We start from the raw sequence: 26,027 nt of genomic DNA, 5'->3' as shown, positions 1-26,027 counted from the left end.
GATGATAGACCCACTCAGTTACAGTTAAAGAAACAGCACCGGCTAAGATAGGCTCTACGGTACATGTTCAATCTAAGTGAAAGACTGAGAATTTTAATTACATGTATGAAGACGATCAGTACTGCAATAGAGGTAGTGTGTAACCAGCCATTATGTTTTTGTTAGGACAAAGGAAGTAGTTGCAATTCACTGTGTATATGTGTAAAGATGCAGATGACTTGATGAATTCTATTCTAAGTTAAAGCTTCATTCATAGAATATGTACTTGCTGCATGCTTATTTTTATGAGAAGTCTTGAAAACTTTATTGGTTCAAGTGTGAATTTTTCAATAACTGCCAGAAACTAATATGTATTTGCAAGACTGATCATACATTTTTGTGCACAGTAATTGTTGTCCAGTTCATTTTTGAAGACAAACGAAGAAACTTACGATTGTTTGATAGAAGAAAAGTAATCATTTTTTGTTGTTGTCATACCCAATAACATTAGGAGATATCATTTTTCCTGTTTTATGATGATATTGATTGTTTTTCCGTCCCTTCCCAAGACATGCCATTCTGGCCAGAACAGTATTTTTTCTGACGTAGACAAGTTGAACATGTTTGTAAATCCATGTGTAGTGAACTTCACTATCATATCTTACATAACTGCCTCCCTCCATCACCAATTTTGTATTGGTTTCAGCAAAGACCAGTACTAGGATGAATGTTAACTACAGTAACTGTAACAGTAGACGGTATGTCCAATGTGTTGTGAAGATCAAGTCAAAAACCTCTTTTAAAACTTGCAATTGTGGTATCAGTGAAACATCATCAGTGAGGAAAATCAATTTCAATTTTCCTACTTCGAAACAACAACAAAAAATCAGGGACATTGACATTAATAGTTCATATTAGGATAAGATCAACATATAGATATGTCAAAACGTGTGACAGTTGAAGATGTCTTTTTGTTTTCTTTTGGGAGAGACTGCGATATTGAAACAAACATTTACTGGTACAATATCATATTTCGTCACTGTATTTGGTCAAGTAAAGAGGAGGTATCACACAAAGAGGATTCCTGATACATGAATTTTGTGATCAGCATTTTACTATCAACCTTTTATTGTCCATTTGTCAGCTCTTTGGACGACCACTAAGGATTCCAATGTAATGGAAAGTACCACCAAGTCTGTTTTTCGTTGTAGTACATCTAACTTGTAGTACATCTAACACAGTGTTAGTTGCTGTACTTAAAAGACATTCAGGGTATCGATGATAATGTATTTGAATATTTTCATTTGGACATTTTATCTTTGTTGTGATCTGTGCAGAAGACAGAAATAAAACATTGATTTGGACAAAGAAAAACAAATTGTCATTTTTACAGGTTAACAATAACGATATCAATAGTGTACATATATACAGTAAGATAGTAACAAAGGTCTAGAATAAACATGCTAGTAAATGTGCTATTGACTGGGACCCTTTCTCAAGAAATGAGTTATTGTCTCATTGTAATTTCTAGCTTGCTGTACGGGGGAAATTGCCTTTCAACTGGTATACTTTGTTGGTACTTCCTACAAGAAGATACTATTATGTCTGAAGTAAGCATACATTTCCTTAAAATACTCGTCTTCTTGATAGAGCTCTGTTTCTGAGAAACCAAGTCCATCTTTATGGTTGATGGGCGTGCCCCCGTCCGTTGCTAGGGCCATTTTGTATCTGTACAAAATCCTTTGCTTCACAGTTGTGAGAATGGCGTCTCTTGCCGCATCCCCCAACACAGAGGGGTTATCAAAATATCTGATCTCTAGATAAAGTTTGTACCACCTTTTCAGTCCTAGATCTTCCACCTTCTGCAGATTACTAGGATCAAAATAAGAGTGGTAAGAACAGAGAACTTCGTCAAAGATTTTGGTGAGTGCTTCGAGGCAGAAGTCTGGGTTTCGAGTTCGGTTAAGGCAGACGAAACACGAGTCGTTCAGGTACAAAGATGTTTCGTTTTCTGGAATGTGGTCGAAGGTTAAGTTGACGCATGTCAGGTTCTGGTAACATCCGGGGACTGGGGAGAGTGTGTCCAGGTGAGTGAGGAAGTCCTGGGTCCTGACCAGGTCTCTGACGTCATCAAATTCGGCACAGCTGGTGAAGGTCAAGGTCACGAGGACGACAGCTGCTGCACAGGCGAAACGTGACGTCACCTTCATTTTCTGTTGATAAATACATCAGAATCATTGTTAGAATTTTATTTTATTATTTACTTCCTGTTCACCACAAAACAAGCTTAAGGCTCATGGGAGCCACTCAAAAGTTTTGGGTTACTGTACAGACAGTGAGGACAGATGTTTGTTGACCTTGAAAGGTTTAAGGTTATACCCATATGGGAAACAATCACGTGGAAGCTTATTCCATAATCATGTTGTTCTAGGAAAGAAACTTTCAGCGTGGAACTTCCTCCATGCTCCTAAGAGGTGGTGTATGGAGGAAGAAAAGGTGATTTGCTTCAGTGGAAGTGGCAAAACTTCCTACAAGTTGGCATCTAAACTTTGCCCTTGTGACTACAGCAGTTTCTTTTCTTTCCAAAACTAATAATGTTACAAGATGTTTAGACAAACTCTAACATTCTTACGTTTAGTATCTATACAGGATAGCTTTTCCGCTTTTAGAATCCGTAAGATACTAATGTTCGCTGTGCATGAATCGAACAAACCCTGAAACTGCATACATGTAACGTTATATGCTTTGTGTGTATGTCGTTTTGCCGAGCAGGCATTTCACCTAGTTAAACATCACAGACTGAACATACAAAAGCCTTACAATTACAACACTACCTCTTTTCACGGGGCTCATATAAATGCTCGCGCAGGGAAATAAAACTGCCTTTTACTAAGCAGCGTGGACACTTTTACGACTGTACACACTCTAAGCGCAAACAATGCGTCCCCACACGGGGTATTTTTCTTTACCTTAACGGTTCTCCACGCAATGGCCGAGTGCTTTTTTTCACCACCGAAACAGATACACACATTCTAAGTACGTTTCCTCAGAAACGTTAACGTTATCATGAAATTTGTAATTAGAAGAATCATTTGAACAGGTGCGTTCAGTCGTTTACCAGCGGCACGAAAAGGAACAGGTAGTGACATTCTTTTCATTCGGTTGGTTGCACGGGTATACTTTGCCCACAAGGAATGTTTTTGAACGTTTACCGTTACACAAACAGTCGGACATTTGTCTCATATTGTCAGCGGTTTCAAGGTCACTGCAATCATGCAAAAGCTAACATGGAACGCTCTTTTCCCAGGCTATTCCTTTACCCTTAAATGTTCGCCTGTATTCAATCTCGCTAGCTTCTTTTAATAGCCATAAACTGAAATATTTTAGACTAGAAAGAAGGGGTTGGGTACGTATTTCTAAAGAAATGTAACGGTTCTCGTTTTACAACATTGTACGTATAGTCAATTCTTAGTGTTGAACATTTCGCAAAACCTATAAGGAAAAACGTTCTCGACATCAACAGCTCATGCAATTCTTAAATATTACGAAGAGTTGCAACACAGTGTGGTCTAGACATAAAAATAACAAGGAAGGAACGTAACAAAAGTAAAATGTACCATTGTTTCTTTAGCACATACAGTAGGTCTGACTAAGAATTTACATGTTATCTTTTAAAATATTGGCCATAACATTATGTGTATTGAGTGTCTAACCCGGTAGCTCTTCCTTTATCTTGGGTATTCTGCATACTAGTATTCTCTGTCTCTGTAAGCGTTACGTTGAATAGATATATGTCCCACTCAGGTAGTTAATGTTCAACACCTCTTGACACCTTTAACAGCGATTAATAGGTGACTAGACAGATCAATTGGTACTAAACAAACACTATGATGATATCCTATCATGATCGGTGGACTTTGAAGATTTTCGATCATGTTAAATGTTTCGCAGTCTGGTTCTCAGTTTTGCTGCTAGCATGCTGTATGACCGATAGTAAATGTATTTCAGAAGGAGTGTGAATTATGTAGGCCAGACATACGCATGAGGAAGTAGAAAATCGAATTATTCGCGGTAGGGGGCATATGGTTTGAACTGCCATGACGCATCGATTGAGACACACATATCAATGCGTATATCATAACCTATGTCAACTGAATAGAAGATCATTGCTCATAAATTTTTCATTGCACGCAGTATTAACTCAATGTCGAGCGTTGTATGAAATACGGCATTGTAAAATCCATTGTAACGTTTAATAGGACCGGGTTTCTGTCGTTTTGAAATGTAATATGCCGCACTCATATTGGCAGACTTACTAGTACATGTATGACACAAACAACCTAACATTGTTGCAGGTACGAATGTGTACATACTTAGGGTTAGTGATCACCGGTGCACGTAGTGTTACACACTACTGAGGGCCAACGGTGAACAAGTCTAGTTGAGCCTTTTAAGGGCTGATTGTTTCAACTAGTAACATGTCAGTTACGTACAAGGTAGAGACTCTATTGTCTATATCTAAGGTTCCTTTTCTTTCACGTCCATAGATGGCATAGATGCCAACACTACAGTTGTACCGGTAATGTTGTCGAGTCAAAATTCCCTTTTCATCAATTTACGTACTTGTTATGTGCATAAAAGGTAAAGGTAAGTATAACTGACGTCTTTATCCAGTCCTTTCTAAAGCAGGACTACAAACTAGGTTGTTTGTAAAACAAGCTTACCTGAAGAAACTTGTGTAACACAATTCTTCCACGAAAGGGCGTTTTGTAGATCTCCTTGTGATGTGTTGAGCTAAACGCTTGTTTCCCCCAACACTGGGAGAAATATGCAGGTCTGTAGGATGGCTGCCGCTCCGCTGGGCTGTTGCCTGGTTAGTAATGTGGTGAGAACGGCGGTACAATGCACCGGGATGATGAGGCGTATCAAAGTACATGTACGCAACACTACACAGGGGACGGGCTATACCACTACTACACAGGGGTGTACTCTTTTTATCGCCCCTATCGTAATCCAGTGATAATATTAATAACACATAACTAGTAGAAACGTATGTTGATATAGTGTATTCTGGGTTCCATAAACTTACCTATATACGTACCTATATACGAGAAAAGATGTATCCATAAAGGGCAAATAAGCCGACACACCGTTAAAGGGGCAATATTGTGTATCGTGCTACTTTTATGGCTATGACTGGTTTCCTACACACCTGTCCTATATCATAAATGCTAGTTGGCCCCTAATTATGTATCTAAATAAACTGCACAGGGAAGTGTAGTCAATAGATTCAAGTAGTTTATTATCTCAAAATCACAATACAAAGAATCAGAAGCAAACTCTCAATGGCAGTTGAATTAAGTACGTCATGGAAAACTGTACCGGGCCTTATGGAGTAGTTATGACATGATCGCTTTCCTTGAGCAAAAATATTACCTACACACCACACATCTCAAAGTAGCGCAAATCATGCACATTTCTGCAAAAATACACAGACTGATTCACGGAAAAAACGATACGTATGCATATCTGTTATCGTGCATATTTCAGGTAACTTATACATGTATATTACTATAACTTTGTTTCTTGAATGCGACGTAGTTAAGCCTCAGTTTTTTACAGTGCCTCACAGAGGAAATTCATGCTGCAATTCACACAGGTTCCGCATGATGTCAGACTGTACCACATGTGCCTCTGGGGATTAGACAGCATATAAAGTTGGCACTTACGTGTCTAGCTATAGTCCAGCAAAGTTACTTCAATATCGCTCGGAAGTCCGGTGTTTCCAGCCCCAGCCAGGCCAGTATGCCAGCCTTCCCGGACATCTCCTCCACCCTGCTGACGATGTTCCGCGGCTTCATCACCTCGCATGTCGCGGGGTGGATGTAATACCGCCGCCTGGTCCTCCTGGCGCCGACCACGTTCTCCCACTCTCTGGCGTCGTCTTCAGAGACCCTCAAGTCGCAGTGGCTTCTGTTCTTTACTACATCATGGGTGCTATTTTCCGATGAGGTTTCCACTATTAACGTTGATGAAAATTTGTTCAACCACTCCTCCACCCGTGCTGCTGTAGGGTCAGGTGCCCCAGATGCCTCCTGGTTTTCATGTTCTACTTTTGACTGCTGTTCGTCTTTTTGTTGTGTTGCTGTTTTGGGCGCTATTGAGGGAAGGCAGAGGTTGGAAGATTCAGTCGACGCCGAATTTCCATCTACATTTTTTGGAACTTTCTGGACTTCCCGTGAAACACCGTCCTTGTTGCCAGGGAGAGTTTCCTTTTGCATACGAGGCCTTCCCGTCAGAAGCTGTTGTCGACGCACTCTTGGCGGCGTGCTGAGGAGAGCGTGGTCTTCTCTTTCCAACTCAAGCATCTTCTTTCGGAAGCAGTCGCTGGCTGTGAGCGCTCTGGTGCGCGTTTCTTTCCTGTCTTTTGGAGGTGTCCCGCTAGGAGGAGACACGTTTGGGGTGTGGTCCACTGACTCGTCTCGAAATTCTTTCAAGATATTATCCTTGTCTTCCTCCGTCCATCTCACATTTCCTCTAGGACCATACTCTGTAACCGGTCTTCTATTGTTCTTCTTCAATACTTCGGGTGAAGCCATCCCAGTATCAGCCTTCGTTGGGGACAACGACCGCATCTTGTGCTGGGTGTTTTGAAGATTCCGAAGTCTTCCCTGGAAAAGTTTCTTCTCCTGTGCCCTGTTCTTCATGAACACCGAATTTTCTTTCTCAAACTGTTGGAGGAGAACTTTTCTTTTCCTGTCTTCGTGATCGTTCATCGCTCGAACTTTTGTGACCGTCTCGGCGTTTCTGGCCGGAGGATATGTCGTCTGAAGGGACGCCATAGTTCTTCCACCGGGCATATTGCCCTGAAAGAGTTTAAAAATCATGATCAGTCTTGAAGAATGACTAAAAATCTTCACACAGCGCAAAATTTAACAAGGAATAAAATACTATCTATGAAAATTTGTACACGTGTAAATTCTATCAACACACAGAAAGAAATGCAGTTATCATGTTGTTTTCCTATGCTTGAAAGATGAAAAATCTGAAGTATGCAAGTATACAATTTATCGTGTTAATTAGAATAATACATGGACGTATTTACACTACATAAGAAAGACCAGCGCATCGTGCTACAAGTCAAACTTACCTCTTTTCTTATTTTTCTCCCAAAAGCTGTCAGAATCCGTCGTCAAGCTAGTAAGTGATTACCGAAGTTTTTTTTCGGTCTGAAGTTGATGAATTCCTCTTACCAAATGCCACTTTGTTGCTGTGCGCCAGGTTTATATAGGCTGTGATTTCTGATATCTTGACAAAACACGGTTTCATTCATTCAAGACCAAACCCACATCCTGGCTTCCCCTAAACACTGCGTCACACTTCCGACCTGTTTACCAGATCTGTTACCCAATGAAAACATCGGTTACAAAGGCAGGTTCGGATCAAATGTTGGGTATGAAAAAGCGTCACATTCTAAAGTTTCGTCCGTCGGATTGGTCAACACCGTTAGTTATGCTAATCCTTTGGTGACGTGTTTTCACACAGTGACATTTTGTTCGTTGGTGTTTGAAATTATTACAAAGACCCATTCAAGCTGCATACCTAAAGTGCTTTCAAGAACTAAAAAAGGAAAAGTGTAAACAGTCCGTTGGGGCAATGTCCTCTCTGACAAGTTTACTGCAAATAACAGCGTGCGACATTGCAGCTTACTGCCCCCTCGTGTTTAATCATTATGCTTCTGACGTGAATGTTGATCTGAGTCCCACTGGACCACTGGTGTTGGAATATCGGCAATATCGTGAATAATTTTCTTTACACATAAGATTTATATATTGTTTGTCCATTTGACAAGGGTCAGCCAAAGGCAAAGCTTACTCGAGTCGTTATACTGTATGTGATTTGAACGCTACCTTGTCAAAGTACATCTGACGACTTTACTGCTTGGTTTCTCATGGTTTTGCCTCTCACTTCTGGCTTATTTTATCCCATTGCTTCGTTGGCATCCAGCTTTCTGGTACATATGTCAAATTATTCTCTTTTAGGAACTGGATATTCTACCAGATCAAGCCTGGGGTTCTTTTTTTTTGGAGCAGTCTGTCAGTCTGCAGATACAGCCATATGTATTACAGGACAGAGATGCATTAAAGAAAAAAAAAACGTTAAAAGTTAATTCTTGGTGATCAACTAATCTAACATGAAATATCTTGTTAAGATAAACTATAAAGGCTGTTTACATCAATGGTGGTGACTAATGTTTTCAAAAGTATCATTTAACGTTTTGAATACAAGTAGGTAATGTTGTTTCAACGTATCGATATCATTTCACAGAAAACAAATACGACATTATGGTTTAAATTTACGTATCACCAAGTCTTTCCCTGAATGTCCCATGGTTGCGTCCTGTTTATTGTTCTGAAGAACCATGCTGATGTTGAAAACAGATTTAGTGATATCGATATTCATCATTATAACTAAACTTCTATTCTCAGACTTATAATACATATTTATAACAATAGATTAGCTTTAGTACCATTATGGATCATTTAGCTCGTTAGAATTATATCTTAGTATTAGTTTATGTATGTACCATTGTTGTTTCTTTGCCATACATTGTACCAGCTACAGTTGTTGAGCAATAAAGTTGATTTGATTTGATATTTAGAACAAGATCCGGCAATATCACAGCAAAATCTTTTGCCCACATTCTAGTATTATTCCAGATTCTACTATCACTGTTGAAAGAAAACGTGAATACGCGAATTTTTCATAACATCCATGAAGAAGATTTTACCTTTCACGGACAAAACGTATATTTTACATTCCAAAGTAACAGGACCAGTGATTAACGTTTTATTCAGCGAGTCCTGTGGAATACGTCACGTAAGATTCCCAAGGGGGCGATACTTGCAACAGCGCCGCTTAGCGACATTTGTGCAAAGCACACCTTGATCACGTGATGTAAATGCTATAGCTCCAAAATGGCAGGCTGAAATTCAGCTGGGCGTGGTGGCGCGCGCCTGTAATCCAGCTACCTGGAGGCTGGGGTTGGTGGACCGCTTGAGGCCGGGGGTTCTGGGGCGTGCTGTCCTATGGCGATCGGGCGTCCACGCTAAGTTCGGCATCGATATGGTTTCCCCGGGGGAGCCCAGGGCAACCAGGTCGCCTAAGGAGGGACGCACCGGCCCAGGTTGGAAACAAAGCAGGCAAAAGTCCCCGTGTCGATCAGTAGCGGGATCGCGCCCGTGAATAGGCACTGCGTCTCAGCCCGGCCAACATAGTGGGACCCAACTCTTTTTTCCTGTTTTTAGTCATCATCTCATCACGCTTTTGCGTTTTGTTACGTAGAAATCACCTCCAAATTCTTTTTCTGGCCCTTTTCTCTTTTTTTTATTTCACGGTCACATACTGTGTTGCTGTGTTGGGTGTTGGTGTTAAATCGTACATTCCCAGGCGCACTACACTGAAAAACACAAGCTTTTATCAAAACAAACATAAGAGAAATGGCGAATATGCCTCAAACTAATTAAAAACATTTTATACTCGTTAAAAACACCAGAGACCCAAACAACCACCTGTTTTGACCTTAGGTAGACTACCCCGGAACCGAGAGGTCATCTCGTTCCCGTCGTAGGTGATCACGTGACAACTCACCAATAACGACGGGGAAGCCAAAATGGCCGCCATTTGTTTGAAAACCAGAATTTCAGGGAAACTGGCATTTTCTCCAGTTTCAAACCCAGTTTAGAAGGGAAAACTACGTGAACTGGTCTTTGAAGATAACCTGACTCGAAAGGTAAGATCTATCAGACCGACTTTATGAGAAATGGTTTAAATTTCGAGACTGAGTGAGTGGGGGAGGGGGGCAAATTTGTTTTTGTTTACTAGAGTAGAAATCCGTAGGAACTTCATATTTTGCATGTTGCATCAGGATCAGTCTAACGTCATTGAAAATATGTAGTCATGTCGGACTTAGGTAGTTAACAGAAACTTTAAGGTGAAGAACAAAAATAACATCAAACGTAATGCCTTTTTGGCCACAGTAAATTAAACCCAAAATCAAAAAGCTTCTGACGTTCTGTAAAATTTTGAATCTGGGTAAAATATACTAGACGAAGTACAAGTGTACTTATTCTAGCTTAGTAAGTTCAAGCAGATGTTTCTGTAACTTTCTTGGTAAGTTGAAACATAATTTGGAGGCTTCAGTAGCATCCTGATTTTCATTGGTTTGCAAGTGTCATCTGTGAGATACTTTTCTACTCAGCATTAATTTTTGTCTCCACAAATTTGTGTCAAATACAGCGCCTGGCGAAATGTCCCGCCAACGACAAGTCATCCCCGCGTCACGGGCCCCCCTGGGGTCACCAACCAAGGACACGCTACACGTCTTAGAGAGTCGTCTCCAGAACACGGAGGGCGACACCCAAGATCTTCTCTCTCAGCTGGCAGAGATGGGGTTTGATCCACGCGTGATCATGTCTCAACAACAGGGATCCAGATCACATTCCCTGGATCCAGGCGTACAGGATCCTATAAGTCCATTCCAGCACAGGGCGGTCCAGGTAGTAGTAGTTGTAGTAGAATGGTTTATTACATACTTTAGAGCTAATAAATGTACATGCAAGCCTCCTGGCAGCCGTGATTGTCATGAGTAGACAATATTGTTGTGGACACATGAAATCGATATAGGGCAGTTATTTTGTAAATTTCCGTTCATTTTTCTCGATTCCTGACGGGCTGCTAAACTCCGTAGCTGCGGTTAACGCACAGTGTACGTCCCGCTTCCTTGTAGTTTACCCGGATAATTAAAACAAAATCTGCAGAAGAAATCCAGAAAAGTGTCGGGCTGGGATTATTGTAGGCAGAATGTTGTAAAAATTTGGGCAATTTTGGCCGTAATTTTTTGGACGCCAACAACTTGTTTGTGGTGGTTTACGCGTACGAGGCTTATTCTGACATCACATTCCGACAAACTCTATACTTTCATACTTAACATTTAAAAAATGTAGTAAAATTTAAAAAGCGATTATTAGTTTAAAATTGGTAGGAGCATTAAGTTTGGTATTACACCTTCAATACAGGTGGCTCCGGAGGTGCTGCAGAAGAAGTATGAGGAACTTGTGGCCAGAGTGTGCAGGACTGAGAGCACCATACAGTCACTTAAGCTGAACCTGGTCACACTGCAGGCTGAGAAGGACTTAAGGGGAAAAGATACTCAGGTACGTATACTGTATGCTGAAAAACATAGCTAGAACATTATACCGGTACTAACTTTAACTTTAGACTCAAAGTGCATGTATAGATTATCATGTGAAATATTCCTGTATTTATTTATTAATGGCTCATAACATCTTGTGCTGATCTTGAATGTTATCATCATGCAGTATAGTGATTTTTAAATGATTTTCATACTTTCATGAATGTTGTATGTTATTGTTCATATGCATATTCATTTTTTATGATTTATAATTTTCACCACTAATTCAATTATAGGTTTAACCAATCATATTGACCTGCCATAGATCTACTCGGAAGCTTTATTACCCTAAAAATGATATGGATTGATGTCCAATTACTTGTAGGCAATAGGACTCATGACCAGATGTTTGAATGGAAGAATGGAAGAAAAGCAAATGCAGTATACTGCTTTTGCTTTGTAGCTTGTAGTATTTTACATAAGATCTTAAGTACTGTTAGACTTATGATAGGTATCATGTGCCTATGATATTGATGAATTACACTTGTCCTTTACTAGCAAAGTCTGCTCTGATTCAAAGTGCTGTTTTCCTAATAACTGTCAACTGCATATTTTTCCTTGTCTGATCTTCCATCAACCTCCTCCCATCCAGGGAGCTAACGAACAGATGGCAGCTGCGGTGGAGGCTTACGACCGTGAGGTGAAGAAGTTGAAAGGTCGTCAGGAGAGGTTACAGAGAGACATGGAGGAGGCTGAGAACAGGAGGGAGACAGCAGTACTGGACGTACAACAGTTACACAACGCACTGGAGGTCGCCAACACTGAGAAGGTTGGGGTCATGTTTTGTTTGAGGATTTTGCAACATGGTGGCGTCGGTGGCGCAACAGTTAGAGCGTTGGACTCGGAACAGACAGGTCCCGGGTTCAATACTCACCATGGCCCGACGGTGTGCCCCTGGGAAAGGCACTTAACACGACTTCCCCACCTGTACGGTGGAGTGACGCCCACCGAGCCTCTTAGGCTAATCTGTCTGTCAGGGTGCCAAAAACACCTTACGGATTTGGTGCGCCAATGTCATATTGGCCACTGAGAGCCTTAAAATTATTATTATTATTTGCAACATGTACTGTGTTCATCATAATTGTATAGATATGAATTAGAGAAGAAAGGAAGGATATAATAAAATAGCTTCAAAGCACTGATAGAATAATTGGATGAATGAATGGATTGATGGAATGTAGCATTCAATGGAAGGAAGAAGGAATACCCAGGAATATGTTTTCATCTTTTGTGAATAGTATGTAACGTTTTCATTTTTACCCTTATACATGTGCCACACACGTATTTGTACAGAATGAGCTGACAGCTAGGTATGAAGAGTTGAAGAACACAAAACAGAAGTTGTCAAGAAGGCTGAATGAGGTGAGCTCTATGCTATTTTTAAGAATTTTGTAGAAATGAATTGATAATGAGAAATTCAATTTGTCCTATTCATTCCAGCCATACCCTTGGTATTAGTCAATGTGTAGATTTAACGTACACTGTTGTTTTCATTGTAGATAAAAGAAGAGTTGTCTCGAGAAAGCAGTCTGCGAGCCAGTCTCGAGGAATCCCATGCTACACTACTGGCCAGAATACACAGTATGGAAGGGGTGGTGGAGACTGAGAGGCATGGGGTAGATGGCACTGTTATAATACCTTGTACTCTAATAATGTTTCCATATGGAGGAAAAAAACAGTTGATTTTGTGTTTCAGAGAGTCTGTAAACCTTTATCACTCTGAAGTAGCCATTTTCAATTGTTTATGGGGTTAGGTGTAGCTTGGAAAAGGTTAAACATATGATACTTAGTGTAAAGACTAGGAATACATTTTGGTGTAAGCAGATCAAATCTCTTAGTTCTCTTAGAAATTGACCATCATTGAATTTGAAAGCCAAGCAAAAAGCTATTGTCATCATTGGACTTAGGAATGAAGTCCAACCATATTTTGTGAACTCCCAGGTTGAGACACTGTCCTCTGACTGTAACGCCCTGAGGAAGGAGACCATGCAAGCGAGGGAAGAGTTGAAGAAAGAACAGATGATACGGGAACAGGTGGAAGAGTTAGTCAGGACACTCAGGGCAGAAACTGGTCAGTACTCTGTATTTTGTGTAGACTGTCTTGTTTCACCTGTTTTATTCTATCCAATATATTCTGCTTTATCCATATTGATCACACAAGTAGGCATTGTAGTATCAACCGTGATCTATCATCTAAGGTTCTTTCTGTATACCAGTAAAGTTATCTTGCTGTACCTCAGTCTTTTTATCTGTATATAATCTATATATGCATACTATTCATAATATGAGATTTATTATGTTTTTTTTTCAGAAATAAGAGAAAGAGAGATGAAGAAATTTGTGGGAGAACATCAGGTAAGTTCTGTTAATGTTTGGTTACCATTTAAATACTATTGTAAATACTATCAGGTACATCATTCTATTTGTAGACATTGGTTTGTATTAAATCATCACACCATTTTTAGTATCATATTCACAAAGTAAATCCATTGAATATCAATGCAATGAGAGTATTCTTCTTGCTAACTTCAGCTTCAGCCGGTTCAAACATGTTGCATGCATATTTGCTTCCACGCAGGTTAACCAGAAGATAGTTGCTGACCTGAAGAGACAGAACGTCGAGCTGAGAGGGGAGTCAGAAAATGCCCGTAGGATCCTCCAGGAACAAAAGGTGGGATGAACTTTTGTTCAAGCGTTCCACCCGTCAAGCAAGTCAGAGAATTGTACTGGAGTATTTCCAAGATTGTGTGGTGAAAATGTAAAATATGTTGCTAACATCTGCGAATAGTTTCATCATGTTGGTAAGTCACTGAATAAAAGGACTCTTTTTTTAATATTTTTACTCAGTCAAGTTTTTTTTCAGCCAACATTTCAGTGACCATCTGTCACCTTTCTCATCGCAATTCTAGCTGGTTCACATTGTACAGCACAGGTGTCAGTGCTTATACTTGTAGTAGCATATGTACACAGTTACAGGGGACTGTATCTGCATAGTGTAATATATGTGTTGCTAACAGTTTTATAGATTATAAGCCGTGCATACAGCCTGTTGTTCTCTCCCTGTAGGAGGCCTATCATCAGCTGGAGAAGGAGAACCAGGAGGCCCATGAAGCCTTGAAGACGGCTTCAGGAGAGATCGCTAAACTCATGTCTGACCACCAGCATGCACTCAAGGTCAGAGTTAAACCTGCAACTTGTTTCTGCACAAAGACGGAAATGTTCATAGTATTTAGTTGTCATGAGTCCCATTGAAAACATTGAAAATTTGTCGTAAAACCTGAGCATGATTTTCCCCAATATGTACATGTATAGGCCAAGCCTAACTAAACCCTGCTTTTTGATGGCTTCCTGATATTCCGCCACCACTCTCTGAGTTAGCCGGACAAAGAGCTTGTGTACACAGGCTTCTGTAAAGGGCCATTAAATTTGCTTATACCACCATGACTGAATCTGCTACAGTTTTTTTTGTTAACTGATAGGCAGTGTACCCCAACACTACAGGTGCTTTACAGTATTATTGGTGATAACAAAACTGAAGTCAATTGTCCTTCAATGTTATTTCCATGTTTTTGTGTTTTAGCTGGAGCAGGAGAAAGTTTCCACTCAGCTGAAGGAACAGGACAGGGCACTACAGACACACAAGGCCACAGTGTCAGACCAGGTGGAACAACAGAGACAAGAGAAGGCCATAATACAGAGAGAAAAGTAAGGAAAATACTGTCAATTTCTTCAATAAAATCAGTATCATGATAAGCAAATACAACTTTTCTGAGACTACTTGATATTCATGTGGTTTTTATGTTACAGAAATAATATGACAGCTAAATCAGTCTGATTTTCATGTTCTTTTTTTCTATTATGTGGAAAAAGTGATGAACTGAAGTCCAAGATCTCTAGTCTGGAGAGAGACCTACAGCTGAAGGAAGACAAGTCCGTGGAACAAGTCAAGAAACTGGTGAGGAACTTCAATAACATTGTCGTATCTTTCCTAGTAAATTCTTTGAAAGGGGTGATTATCTCATGTACATAAGAGAAAAGTTTAGTGTCATTCCTAGGAAATCAACTACCGTAATAACCTTTAGAAAAATAAAGATTACTGACTGATACTGTCAACAGACAAAACATAGTGATATACACTCTCACCTAGAGCTGTGTACCGATATGCAGTACCGATACTGTACCGGAAAAATTAATTAGGTACAGGTCCAAAATACCTAATCCCTCAGTACCGGTACTGTACCTAAACAATTTCACACCAATTTTATGCCTATTTGTGACCTCAAATGTGTAAATAGCTGGTTAACAATGGGTCCCTGTGTAAGGACAGTGTGTTCATGAAAACAAAAACATCTTTACTTTTACCTATATTTTATCTGAACATTCTCCATAAACAAAAATTAAACCTATACCAATGTTTTTCTTGTTATTACAGGAGTTCAGAAGAGCATATACATTGGTCGAATTGTTCAGGTACAGGTTCAGGTCCGGACCTGTACCTAACCCTGTGTACCTGTACCTGTACCTGTACCTAAAATTTGTTTAGGTACACAGCTCTACTCTCACCAGATGTTTTCAAAGGAAAACATTTTGTTGATCATTGATGTTACTAGTAATTCTTCTAAGCTGTTCTCTTGTTAACGGCTTTCTTCGTTTTTTGACTGGAGGCAAAACACAATTAACTGCAATTACTGGACAATAGTTAGCACACGGGGCAAAGTGGGTTAAACTAATTAGTGTCTAGGGACTGTACATGTTGGTAATTCTGGATCAGAGTTGTACTGTGAAATAGGGATTGAAAGGCTTTAAAGGTACTTGCATGCTGCAAGTGGAAGTTGAAAGTTCAGTTGCCATGAGTATGTAAAGAACAGTTTGTAATACAAAATGTATGGCTCTACCACTATGCTCTATGCTTTTCTCATCATATGAGTAGTTTTTGCACCTATCCCCTGGACTATATGGACAAAGCAGGATTCAGATGCCCCAGGCAACAATCTCATCATGGGTGTGACAAATTGTTAGAAGCTACGTAGTGTGAAAGAGTGGTTGGACTAGTTACATGCCACACACAAGCCAGGGTCAACTAAAGCATCAGCACTTTTGAATATCAATTCAACTACACATGGTTACACTTTGAAAACATGAAGATAGATCTAATCTATGTAAGAACATTTTTAGTATCTACGTCATAGAATTCAAGATTCACTAGCAGTGTCAATTTAAGAACTAGTGAGATGAAAACAAAAAACATCCCCACCCTCTCTTGAAATGGTATAATCCATTAAATGTTAGCGTCCCCCCTAAGGGCCCTCTGTTGTGAGTTTATGTCAGTGTTTGTTATTGGCCATACTGGCACAAAAACAAAGAAACAACAACAATGTTTCACGTGGGAAATACCACTCCAATGCACCCCATTCTGGTGAAGAAACTCTCCAAGCAGGACTTTCTTAAAGTCTTGGATCTGCAGTCTCCCCTAGGCAAGAGTCCAAAGAAGAACAAAGAACATGTTTTGAAGGATTCTTGGAAGGATTTGGGAGAATCCCATCTGGGAGAAGACTATGTTCCACCAAGCAGGGAAAGTATGATGGACAGTTCAAGTGATAAGGATGACTCTAAAATAGAAGAAGGACTGAGGCCAAGTGTTCTTGATATGACAGACCCTTTGTTTCATGTCTTAGAAGAAGACTCAAGGAGAAGCGAGGAATACATTTTGGGAGAGAGTGACCAGAAAGATTTTGAAGCAAACACAATAAGTACTGACTTGGACACTTCAGGGCCAATGGAAGTCATTGACCTCAGAGAAAAGGACCCTGTATTAGACAGCTTGAAAACAGAAATCAAGATTTTGACAAGAGAAAAGAAACGCCTTCTGAAGAAAAAAGGAGGAACTACAAGAGCCAGCGTGCACAGGGTGGAAAAAACAGATTCCTCTCAAATTGTGAAAATGCAAGATCTTGTCAGAAAGAGTAAGAGAGAAGAAACTGAAGTGGTAAAATGTGAGGAGTACGTTTTGAAGAAAGCACAGCTTTCTCTTCACAAATACAAGTCTTCCTACACCCGAGCTCTTGTTCTGAAGATGTCAAGTGTTAGAGGAAAGACCATGGTTCAAACCTCAGACTTAGGAAAGGAACGTGACCCCATCACAAAGAGCTTGAAGGAAGAAGTCAAGTTGCTAAGGAAACAAAGAAAACGTTTGCTTGAACAGCTTAGGACATCGTTGTTACAAGGTTTCCTCTCCTCCAGTCTCAAGTTTCAATCCTACTGGACACAGGCAGACAGACAGTTTCAACAGGGACTACCCATGGCATGGTCTCAAAGGAGCATTGCACACAAGCTTCAGCAGGATACAAGTCTTACCATGAAGTTTAGGGTAAAGTTTTCAATGTTACAGTTTGAGTTGTCAAGCAAAATGGTTTCTCTTGGTTGTTGACTTTTTCTGACATTCTTTTTATTCACTTTCAGGATTCTGTCATTGAAACTTTGAAGAAGGAAATAGAGCAACTGACAAAGGTATGTACTTAACTATTTCTTTTAAGATAGTGCCATTTTGTGCACTTAACAAGGATTGCAGCCAAAAGTATCTGCCATACCTGTTAATACTTTGTTGAAAATTGCATTGATGACATTTTATCATTCATGTTTGTGTATACTAGATGTCTCTCTACAACTTGGTCAATCTGGTTAATAACTAACTAATCAGCCAGTCAAATCAATCACTACAGGAGAAGGAACAAGTACTGAAAGACAAGCAGAGTCTGCTGGAGGAAGTGAACCAGGCTGTCGATGGGATGACAGAGGAGAGACAAAAACTGCAGGATGAAATGCAGCAGTACAAGGTGGGGCATGCATCTTATCAAGTTTAAAATGTTGTCTTTTTTGGCAAAAATGTTTGAACTGAAAATATTCCAAAAGTATTTCTTGTAGTTGTGAAAGGTACTGTAATTCACTTTCTGTTCACGGTAGTAAAAGTTCACGGTCTGAGAAAAATGGACATGTTCACGGAACTTTATGTTCACTGTGGGAACTTTATGTTCACTGGTGCAGGAAAAAGAAAGTCCAGGAATTATTTGTTAACTGTACTGATAAGTTCATGGTACAGAAGTGACAGTGAAAACAGGGAACATAACAGTACAGTGAAAAAATCTGGAATTACATTGTACTACTAAAATGTTCTACTCACTGTCTTACATGGAACACGGTGTATGTAGAACTGCACGCGTCAAACACTTAGATTTTCCCATCCGATTCAAACCCTACCCCCCGTGTGTGCCCAGTTGGAGATCTCAGCCCTGTCCAATGCCAGACAGCAGGTGGAACAGGAGAACATGCGACTGTTGGAGAGGATGGGAGCTGTGGAACAACAACAGGTCAGACTGGAGAAAAACTTCTCTATGCTTCAATCATGTTAGAGCCTGGGGAGGAAAAATGCCAGACCAACATTTTAACAGAACAATGTTTGTTTTGAAATTTCAGCCTTTAGCTCTATTGTTGGTAGTACTAGTAACTCACAGTAGCAGTATAATGTTGCAAATTTTCAGGTAATTGTTCATCCCAGATTTAGTATTTAGATTGTTTCCAAACCATTTTGTGCAGGCATCCCAGAAGCAGGTTGAGAAGGCCATGGCTGAGATGATAGACAGCAAGAACAGACTGGCTTATGACAAGGGGAAACTACAGGTAAAGAGTTATACTCATTAACTCTGACACCTAATGTTGCAAAGTGCACATAGAAGGTTGACGTTCACATTCAAAGAGAGTAAGATTTGTTTTGGGTGGGATAATAAGATCGTAATGTTAAGACATTCCCCTTAGGCTAGTAAAGTTCAGCATGTTTGTACACATGCATATTTCTCTTCTAGTAAAGTAAACTGATCATGCTGTCATGATGCTGAATGTCTCCTTCTTTTGAAACAGACAAAAGTTGACCAGCTACAGCAGGAGCTGGAGTCCCTGGCCAACGCCCAGTCAGAGGTGGTGCACCTGCGGAAGGTGAACGCAGCTGTGGAGGCCAAGTTCAACAAAGCAGCTGCAGAACTGAACGCCTGCAGGATCAACATGCAGAGAACTGAGAGTCAACTCAGACAGGTGTGCTGGGATGCAGCTGTTAAATGTATCTTTGTCCATGAAGCTGTTTTATTACCTTAGACAAGAAGGTTATGTTTTTGTAGCAGTGTGTGTGTGTGTCAACAGCATAATGCTTCAGAAGGCAATGATGAATCATAATTATATTTGGCATGTGGGTCGGGTTTGTTTAGAGGAAGAAACAAAACGATTTTGGTCGACCCACTAGCGGCTTTCCTTGTTTGTTATCAGATATTGACAAAATTTGAACAAGTCAGAACTGTTAAAACTTTTCCTGTACTCACACTCACACTCACTGTCCGGTTTATCTGTACTAAATGTGAAAGTTGCTGGGTAGCTAAGAGAAATTCGTTTTAGTAGCATACAATTCCTTCGCTGAATTTTTACCCTACTACTTTTTGACATGTAGGCCCAGGCAGCCATTGAGAGGAAAGAGGAGGAGTTTGCCATGGCCATCAAGGCTAGGGACGAGGCTGTCAAGGAGGGTCAAAGGTTACTGGATCACATCGAGGCTGTGGAGGAAAGGGAAAGACAAAAGGTGTTCTGTTAGTTCTTTACTATTTGTAGTCAGTGTGAGTGTTTATATTTTGACACCAGGGGCAGAAACAAAGGTGTCATGTGGTATGATAGCTCTTCAGCACCAAGGAGAGGGATAGTTTTAGCTGGGTGATACCCCGTCATTAACCAGTCTTTGTAGTGTCAGTTTACAGCAATAACTTTAAATTTTTGGGCCATACTATTTCAAAGTTGAGCAGGATACGTCACTTCTGTCTTCCCCAGCTGGAATATAGAAAGGAAAATTTAAAACTTTTTCCGAGGTATAACCATAGGGCTGTACTGTTTCATCAAAGTTGAACAGGATGCTTTATTTCTGTTGTTGACGTCTTACCCAGTTGGAAGGCTACAAGAGAAGCCTGTCGGAGGCTAAACAGGACAGTACCCGTGTGGCCAGTACCCTGGAGGGAGTGATGCAGTCCCACACACAGCTGCAGGACGCTGTGGAGGCGCTGCAGACTGAGCTGGGCAGGAAGGACAGCGAGATAGCCGCTATGAAAAATGAACGGTAAGGACAGGAAGAATTTCATCTGTAGCCATGCCTAAATGTTTTTTTAAAAATCAATGTAATTCGGTTGTATACATTGCGTTGTATTCTGCTGCTTGTTTGATTTAATGATAGATATTGGAGTGAAAATTAAACTAAAGAAACAGTGGGGTGTCGTTCTTACTGGTTGATATTTGACTCCTTTTTGACTGGTTTGAATTGCTACTAGGTCTTCTTGGAGACTACTAAACATGAATTATCATTTTATGATATGAATTTTACACAATATCAAAATAGGAATTATAGTAAGTGATAATTCTTGGTCACTGTGGTTTGTGATGTTGATTTTGTTTTGTGTGATTGATGAAAAGATGAAGCAAGGTCATTTTTTAACCAAGGATATTAATATTTTAGTGCTTCGTACCATTAACAGTATTGTTGTAGATTCATTTGCTATTTGTTTCTTTACATCATTTGTTGTGTTTTACAGGCAGCAGTTCCAGAGAAACATCAGACAGCTACAGGGGGAGGTAGAGGCCCTTCAGTCTCAGGTAGCAGAGATGGAGGCCATGGAATCAAATGAGGTGAACTCAGCAACAAAGCTAGAATTAAAATGTTTCGTTGACTCCCCTGGTCAAAAGAGGTGTTTTTGTTCTGTTAGTTCCTAACAATGTGTAGGCAGTCAATGTGAGTAATTTTTGACACCAGGTGATGGAACAAAAGTGTTATTTTGATAGTTGTTTTAGAGAAAGAGAGGAAAGTTGTGGTTTGATAGCTTTTCAGCACCAAGGAGAGGGACAGTTTTAGTCGAGTGACAAGTTCAGTAACAAGTGTTTTTGGTGCCAGTTTATAGCAATAACAGTTACTTTTCTGTAAAGCATTCCATATTCCAGTGATTTTGTAACCTCTTCTCCCCATAATTTTTCCTCATATGTGTTGTAAATGAGGTATGTTGACAGAATTGACCAAAGGTTAAAAAGCTGCACTTCTATTCCAAACACATAGGTGGAGCCATTGAAGTTAGCACTTGACCAGACCAAGCAGGATAACATGAAGCTGGCAGCATCTCTGGAGGGGATCTTACAGTCCAACTCTCAGCTACAGTCCAACCTGGACAAACTACAGGATCAACTAGAACAGAAAACCTTCCAGCTCGACAAGATCAAAACCACCAGGTAACCAACCAATGCCTGCTCTTTCTGAAGACACCTGAAATGTAGAGCTGTTGGTACATTTTGTGGTTTCCTTAGATAATGCACAACCAGGTCATAGCAGTTTTATTTGTAGACAGAAATAAAAGAAAAATACACAGAAACATTGTACGAAAGAAATTGAAAATTACTCACATTTTCACCCAAGTAAGACATAAAATAAGGCCACATCGACTTAATTTTATGGATGACATCCTAAGAAGACCCCCAAACTAGTGCGCGCGGGCGAATAAAAAAAAATTCCGGCCAAAAATAAAAATGCTACTAAAGCACAGGAATACATAGCTGGTATTGTGAATTTGCGGCAGTACATTGGGAACTGTGTGTATGTACTGAGTTCTTGCCGTCGTGGAGCTTCGGTAGCCTGGGTGCCATCCTTCAGAGTTACCACCGGCTCCGTACTGTCGCTAACTACCATGGACTCTACCCAGGCCTAGAGCCTCGGAGGACGTGATTTTTTTTTTTTGAGAACAGGCGGATGTCATCCATGAAATTAAGTCGGTGTGGCCTAATATTTCTGTCAAAATTCATCTTATATATAACTATTTCAAATTAAACGTATCTTAAAGTTTGCATTATTGTCTTTACATCAGGAGCCAGGAGAGTGAAGAGATGAAACATGAGGTCAGAAACTATGAGGAGAGACTGGAGAATCTCAAACAGCAGTTCAACAAGGAGAGGGAGACAACCAGGAAGAGACATCAGAAAGAACTGACTGAGGTATTTATCTGAGGACATGTAAAATTTAGTTTTCTGACATCAGAATGTGTGGGCTGTCCAACACTGACCCTCTGGACAGGGTCACTTGGAGATGTGGAGTCCAGTCTAGCTGACTGCTGCCCACCCCTGAGATAGGGAAGCCGGCAGCAGAATAAACAAAGTCCAGATATGTATGTATGTTATGTGTGACAAATGGACATGATTTTGACTGGCTTCAATATAGTATTTTTACTCCCCCAACAAATGATACTTTTCTGATTGGGCAATTCCAGGGGGAACTGCATTTGCATGATCGGTACTTTTACTTGCCCTAGGCAAGTGGACTTGTCAAATTCTGCTTGTATAAAAAAACAAGCAACTTGCACTGCAGCAGTTAAACTGTGCTATGCTGCAGAGAAACGTTTTTATTATTTTATTTTGTTGTACAATGTGCAGTCAATCAGTTATTTGTTTCTGGTTTGTACAGCTGCGGAGAGTCCATGAGGAGTCGTTCTCTCGTGTTTCGGACCTGTCACGGACCAACAAACAGCTGCAGGGCAGGATAGACGAGCTGGAGCAGCAGCAGGCCAGGCTGAAGGACCGCATCAGGAGCCAGAAGGTCCAGCTGGACCAGCTACAGAAGGAGAGGAAGAACCATGAACACACGCAGGGCAAGGTCAAGGTAAGAACCATGAACACACACATGGCAAGGTCAAGATACTGAGGATTCCCTTACTGACTAGCCACTAAGAACAGGCCTTTTCTTTGATGTTTTAGAGTCCCAAATTACCTGAAGCTTGGGTATTAGTCTGTCTGCTATTAAGAAAATTGTAGCAAACTAGTGAAAAAAGACAGGAAAGGCTGTATCTTTTCACTCAGACTGTTGCATCCTACTATGTCATGTAGTAGGGCTGCGTACCTAAACGTAACATCAGGTACAGGTACAGGTACCGGTACAGAGGTTTAGGTACAGGTCCGGACCTGTACCTGTACCTGAACAATTTGACAAATTAACACGTGTTCTTCACTTTTTCAATCATGACACAGAAACAATAATAAAGTGTTGGAGGGAAGGGAAAATGACTGACCTCTGACCTGATTTGAGTTTGTTGACCAATCACAAGCCTGGATCAGCCACACTCTCGCGATGTCTCGTGAGACTGAGGATCTCAAATCAATCCGACGGTGTTTACGTCTTTTCCAGTGCTAATTTTTCGTCTTTGTGGTAGGATTTACCTATCTTTAGTCATATACATGGTGTAAACTAGCCATTTCGGTATATACTCGTTACGTCATGATCCGGTATTTTGGACCTGTACCGAAACGATTTTTACGGTATTGGACCGGTACAGTGTACCGGTCCGCAGCCCTATCATGTAGCTAATCTGTCTGTCAATTTGAAAGAAGAAATACAGTGACTGTCATGATTGTATAGACCAAAACAGGCAAAACTTGGTTAACTAAACAACATGTCATGCCCCCCGTGTTTTAGACCATACAGGCTGAGCTGGAGTCTTTGGAAAAGGTGAAGAATGAATACATCAGCAAGAACAAAGAACAGGTAGAACTCTTTCTCTTCTCTCATTGTTCATCCAAATGTTGATAGTGTGTTATACAATGTATGTGTGTCCTATTACTGGGACAATATGACAAATTCATTCTCTTTTACAGGCAAAAACTATCAGTAGTTTTCTGGAAGAGATAAACGGTCTGAAGTCTGAACTAAAGGCCCTGGCAAGGGCACAGGTGGAGGCATCAGAAGCCGTGAAGTGAGTTTGTACTGATCCTTTTTTGAAAAATCTGTAAAACCTAAAGCCCAGTATTTTGTGCATAATGTACAAATTAAGTCACACCATACCAGTAACAGGTATCCTTTTTTTTTCTTTCTGTAGGCATCAAGAAGATGAACTTGAAAAGGAAAGAAAAAGAACAGAAAAATACAGGGTGAGTAGTTATTCCTTTGCACTAATAGAGTCCATACATGGGTAAGATTTAGTTAAGGTGTCACATTTCTTTTAAGGTTATGTATAAGTACACTGTATTTTCATATCTGAAAGACATTAATTTTCAAGCTTTAATACAGTTCTATTGGAAAAGCTACAGCTTTACCATTTTGGTCCTGTTAGTTTTGATACTGGCTGTAAATGATAATACATGATAGCCATCTCAAACAGCAGTCCAACACCTGTTTCATATTTTCAGCATAAAGCCAAGAAGATAGAGGGCAAAAGAAAAGACATAGAAGACAGACTACATGCTGCTAATAATGAGTCAATGGAGGTAAGACATGCCATACATTCTTTTTACATGAAGTAAGGACCGGTCGACCATTATGTTGGTCAGGATATTCCCATTGTATCAATTGATATTGACCAAAAGAACAATTACTATTACTTTATAATGTATGGTCCATATTTTCTTTTAAATGGTATACTAGGTATCCAAAAATCTTCAAGATGCCCATGAGTGGTTCAAATCCAAGTTTGACAATCTTCAGACAGAGTTGGACAAGTCAAGGTGAGATCCTCCATCTTTAACCCTTTTCCTCCTAATGTCTGTTATAGGCACTCAACAGGGAAGATGTTAACCATCAATACATTATCAGAATTGAATTTTCAACATTGCTTAGTTCTTGTAGTAGAGGAATTTGCAGTACTTGTGAGTATAGTATGTTTGTATGTTATGGGCAATATCAAGCACATCCTCAAGGGTACCGGTGATTACTAAGCCATGAAGGTTTTGACAAGAGATTTTTGTTTCTTTGTTTGTTTGTTGTGTAGGAAAACCCAGGAAACGTTACAACGTGCCACATTAGAGAGCAGGTTTGCACTGCAGGAGGAGAGGCTGAAGGCTGATGAACAGGCAGAGAAGGCCAAACAAATGATCAGGGTAAGTAGAAACAAAGTACTAGTTACTTCCAAACCGACAGAATTTCGTCTATTTTTTTAGAAAACTATTTTTACCTATTTTGTATTCATAACGTCTGGTGGACATGATTCACGGTACATGTAACAACTTTGTTTTCCTACGACGTGATGTGGTGAACAATATGTGTGTCAGCCAAATCTAATCCTCTATTTGCTGAGAGGACAATCCAAACCGACAGAATTTCGTCTATTTTTTTAGAAAACTATTTTCACCTATTTCGTAAAATCTTTCAGAAGCAATATAGGGTTACGGATTTTGTTTTAAAGGAAAAGGAGAAATTTAGTTTTGAAAAGGAATCTTCCTTTTTATAGGAGAGCAGAAAGAAGATTACGAGACTTGCCGACTACTTGGAAGCTGACTCCAGGGACCGTTCCAGGGACACAAGTCAGCGAGACAGATTTGACCGACTGGGCATCTTATGACACTGTGTAGACACAAAAGACTATTAACTGTTTTAAATGCTCACAGTGTTATTATATTATAGTACTAAGACTTGCAACACAAGTTCTTTTTGTCCACTATTTGGAGAAGCAGTGTATGTATTTTTTTCTTTGTTTGTGCTCCTAGATTTTCATTCAAACATTTTGTATCCTATTATTTTTGTATCCTCAGAACTTTTGGGTATATGTATTGGTGGCAAGTTAAAATAGATGTTTTTAGAATCTATGTTAAACATTGTATTTTGTATCAATAAATATTTGGTCACCATAATATTGGGAGATAATCCCCCACCAATTATTTTCCTATGGTATATACATGTATACTCCTTTGATCAAATTCGAAATGGAATTAGTTCCTTTATTTTCTTATTGTCTAAAACAGGGAAAAAGTGAGA

The 26,027-nt window shown here is 40.0% G+C and overlaps 4 protein-coding genes across 4 annotated transcripts; 2 read left to right on the top strand and 2 right to left on the bottom strand.

The window, feature by feature from the left end:
- Positions 1-74: 74 nt before the first annotated feature.
- LOC109479889 lies at positions 75-2,189 on the bottom strand. Its single transcript, XM_019781936.1, has one exon. The coding sequence runs from the start codon at positions 2,187-2,189 to the stop codon at positions 1,563-1,565; it is 627 nt and encodes a 208-aa protein (XP_019637495.1). The 3' UTR covers positions 75-1,562.
- A 3,079-nt stretch (positions 2,190-5,268) lies between these two features.
- LOC109479864 lies at positions 5,269-7,140 on the bottom strand. The gene is made up of 2 exons (XM_019781900.1): positions 7,129-7,140; positions 5,269-6,844 (listed from the first exon to the last, which is right to left on the bottom strand). Exon 2 carries the CDS (start codon positions 6,837-6,839, stop codon positions 5,733-5,735), a length of 1,107 nt encoding a protein of 368 aa, XP_019637459.1. The 5' UTR covers positions 6,840-6,844; positions 7,129-7,140; the 3' UTR covers positions 5,269-5,732.
- Positions 7,141-9,105: 1,965 nt separating this feature from the next.
- On the top strand, positions 9,106-24,053 carry LOC109479674 (coiled-coil domain-containing protein 150-like). Its single transcript, XM_019781663.1, has 25 exons — positions 9,106-9,166; positions 10,279-10,538; positions 11,058-11,195; positions 11,826-12,002; positions 12,527-12,595; positions 12,733-12,849; positions 13,175-13,304; positions 13,545-13,588; positions 13,812-13,904; positions 14,300-14,407; positions 14,814-14,938; positions 15,104-15,188; positions 17,693-17,740; positions 17,953-18,066; positions 18,505-18,597; positions 18,824-18,907; positions 19,145-19,315; positions 19,722-19,850; positions 20,206-20,375; positions 20,845-20,938; positions 21,360-21,529; positions 22,159-22,285; positions 22,752-22,946; positions 23,757-23,825; positions 23,936-24,053. The coding sequence occupies exons 1-25, from the start codon at positions 9,106-9,108 to the stop codon at positions 24,035-24,037; spliced, it is 2,973 nt and encodes a 990-aa protein (XP_019637222.1). The 3' UTR covers positions 24,038-24,053.
- A 68-nt stretch (positions 24,054-24,121) lies between these two features.
- LOC109479897 (coiled-coil domain-containing protein 150-like) lies at positions 24,122-25,631 on the top strand. Its single transcript, XM_019781949.1, has 5 exons — positions 24,122-24,208; positions 24,467-24,544; positions 24,702-24,781; positions 25,045-25,153; positions 25,504-25,631. Exons 2-5 carry the CDS (start codon positions 24,539-24,541, stop codon positions 25,612-25,614), a joined length of 306 nt encoding a protein of 101 aa, XP_019637508.1. The 5' UTR covers positions 24,122-24,208; positions 24,467-24,538; the 3' UTR covers positions 25,615-25,631.
- Positions 25,632-26,027: the final 396 nt, after the last annotated feature.

The sequence above is a fragment of the Branchiostoma belcheri genome, unplaced genomic scaffold, assembly GCF_001625305.1.
Source record: "Branchiostoma belcheri isolate BF01 breed outbred unplaced genomic scaffold, Haploidv18h27 scaffold5, whole genome shotgun sequence".
NCBI lineage: Eukaryota > Metazoa > Chordata > Leptocardii > Amphioxiformes > Branchiostomatidae > Branchiostoma > Branchiostoma belcheri.
This window is presented reverse-complemented; position numbering and strand designations above follow the sequence as displayed.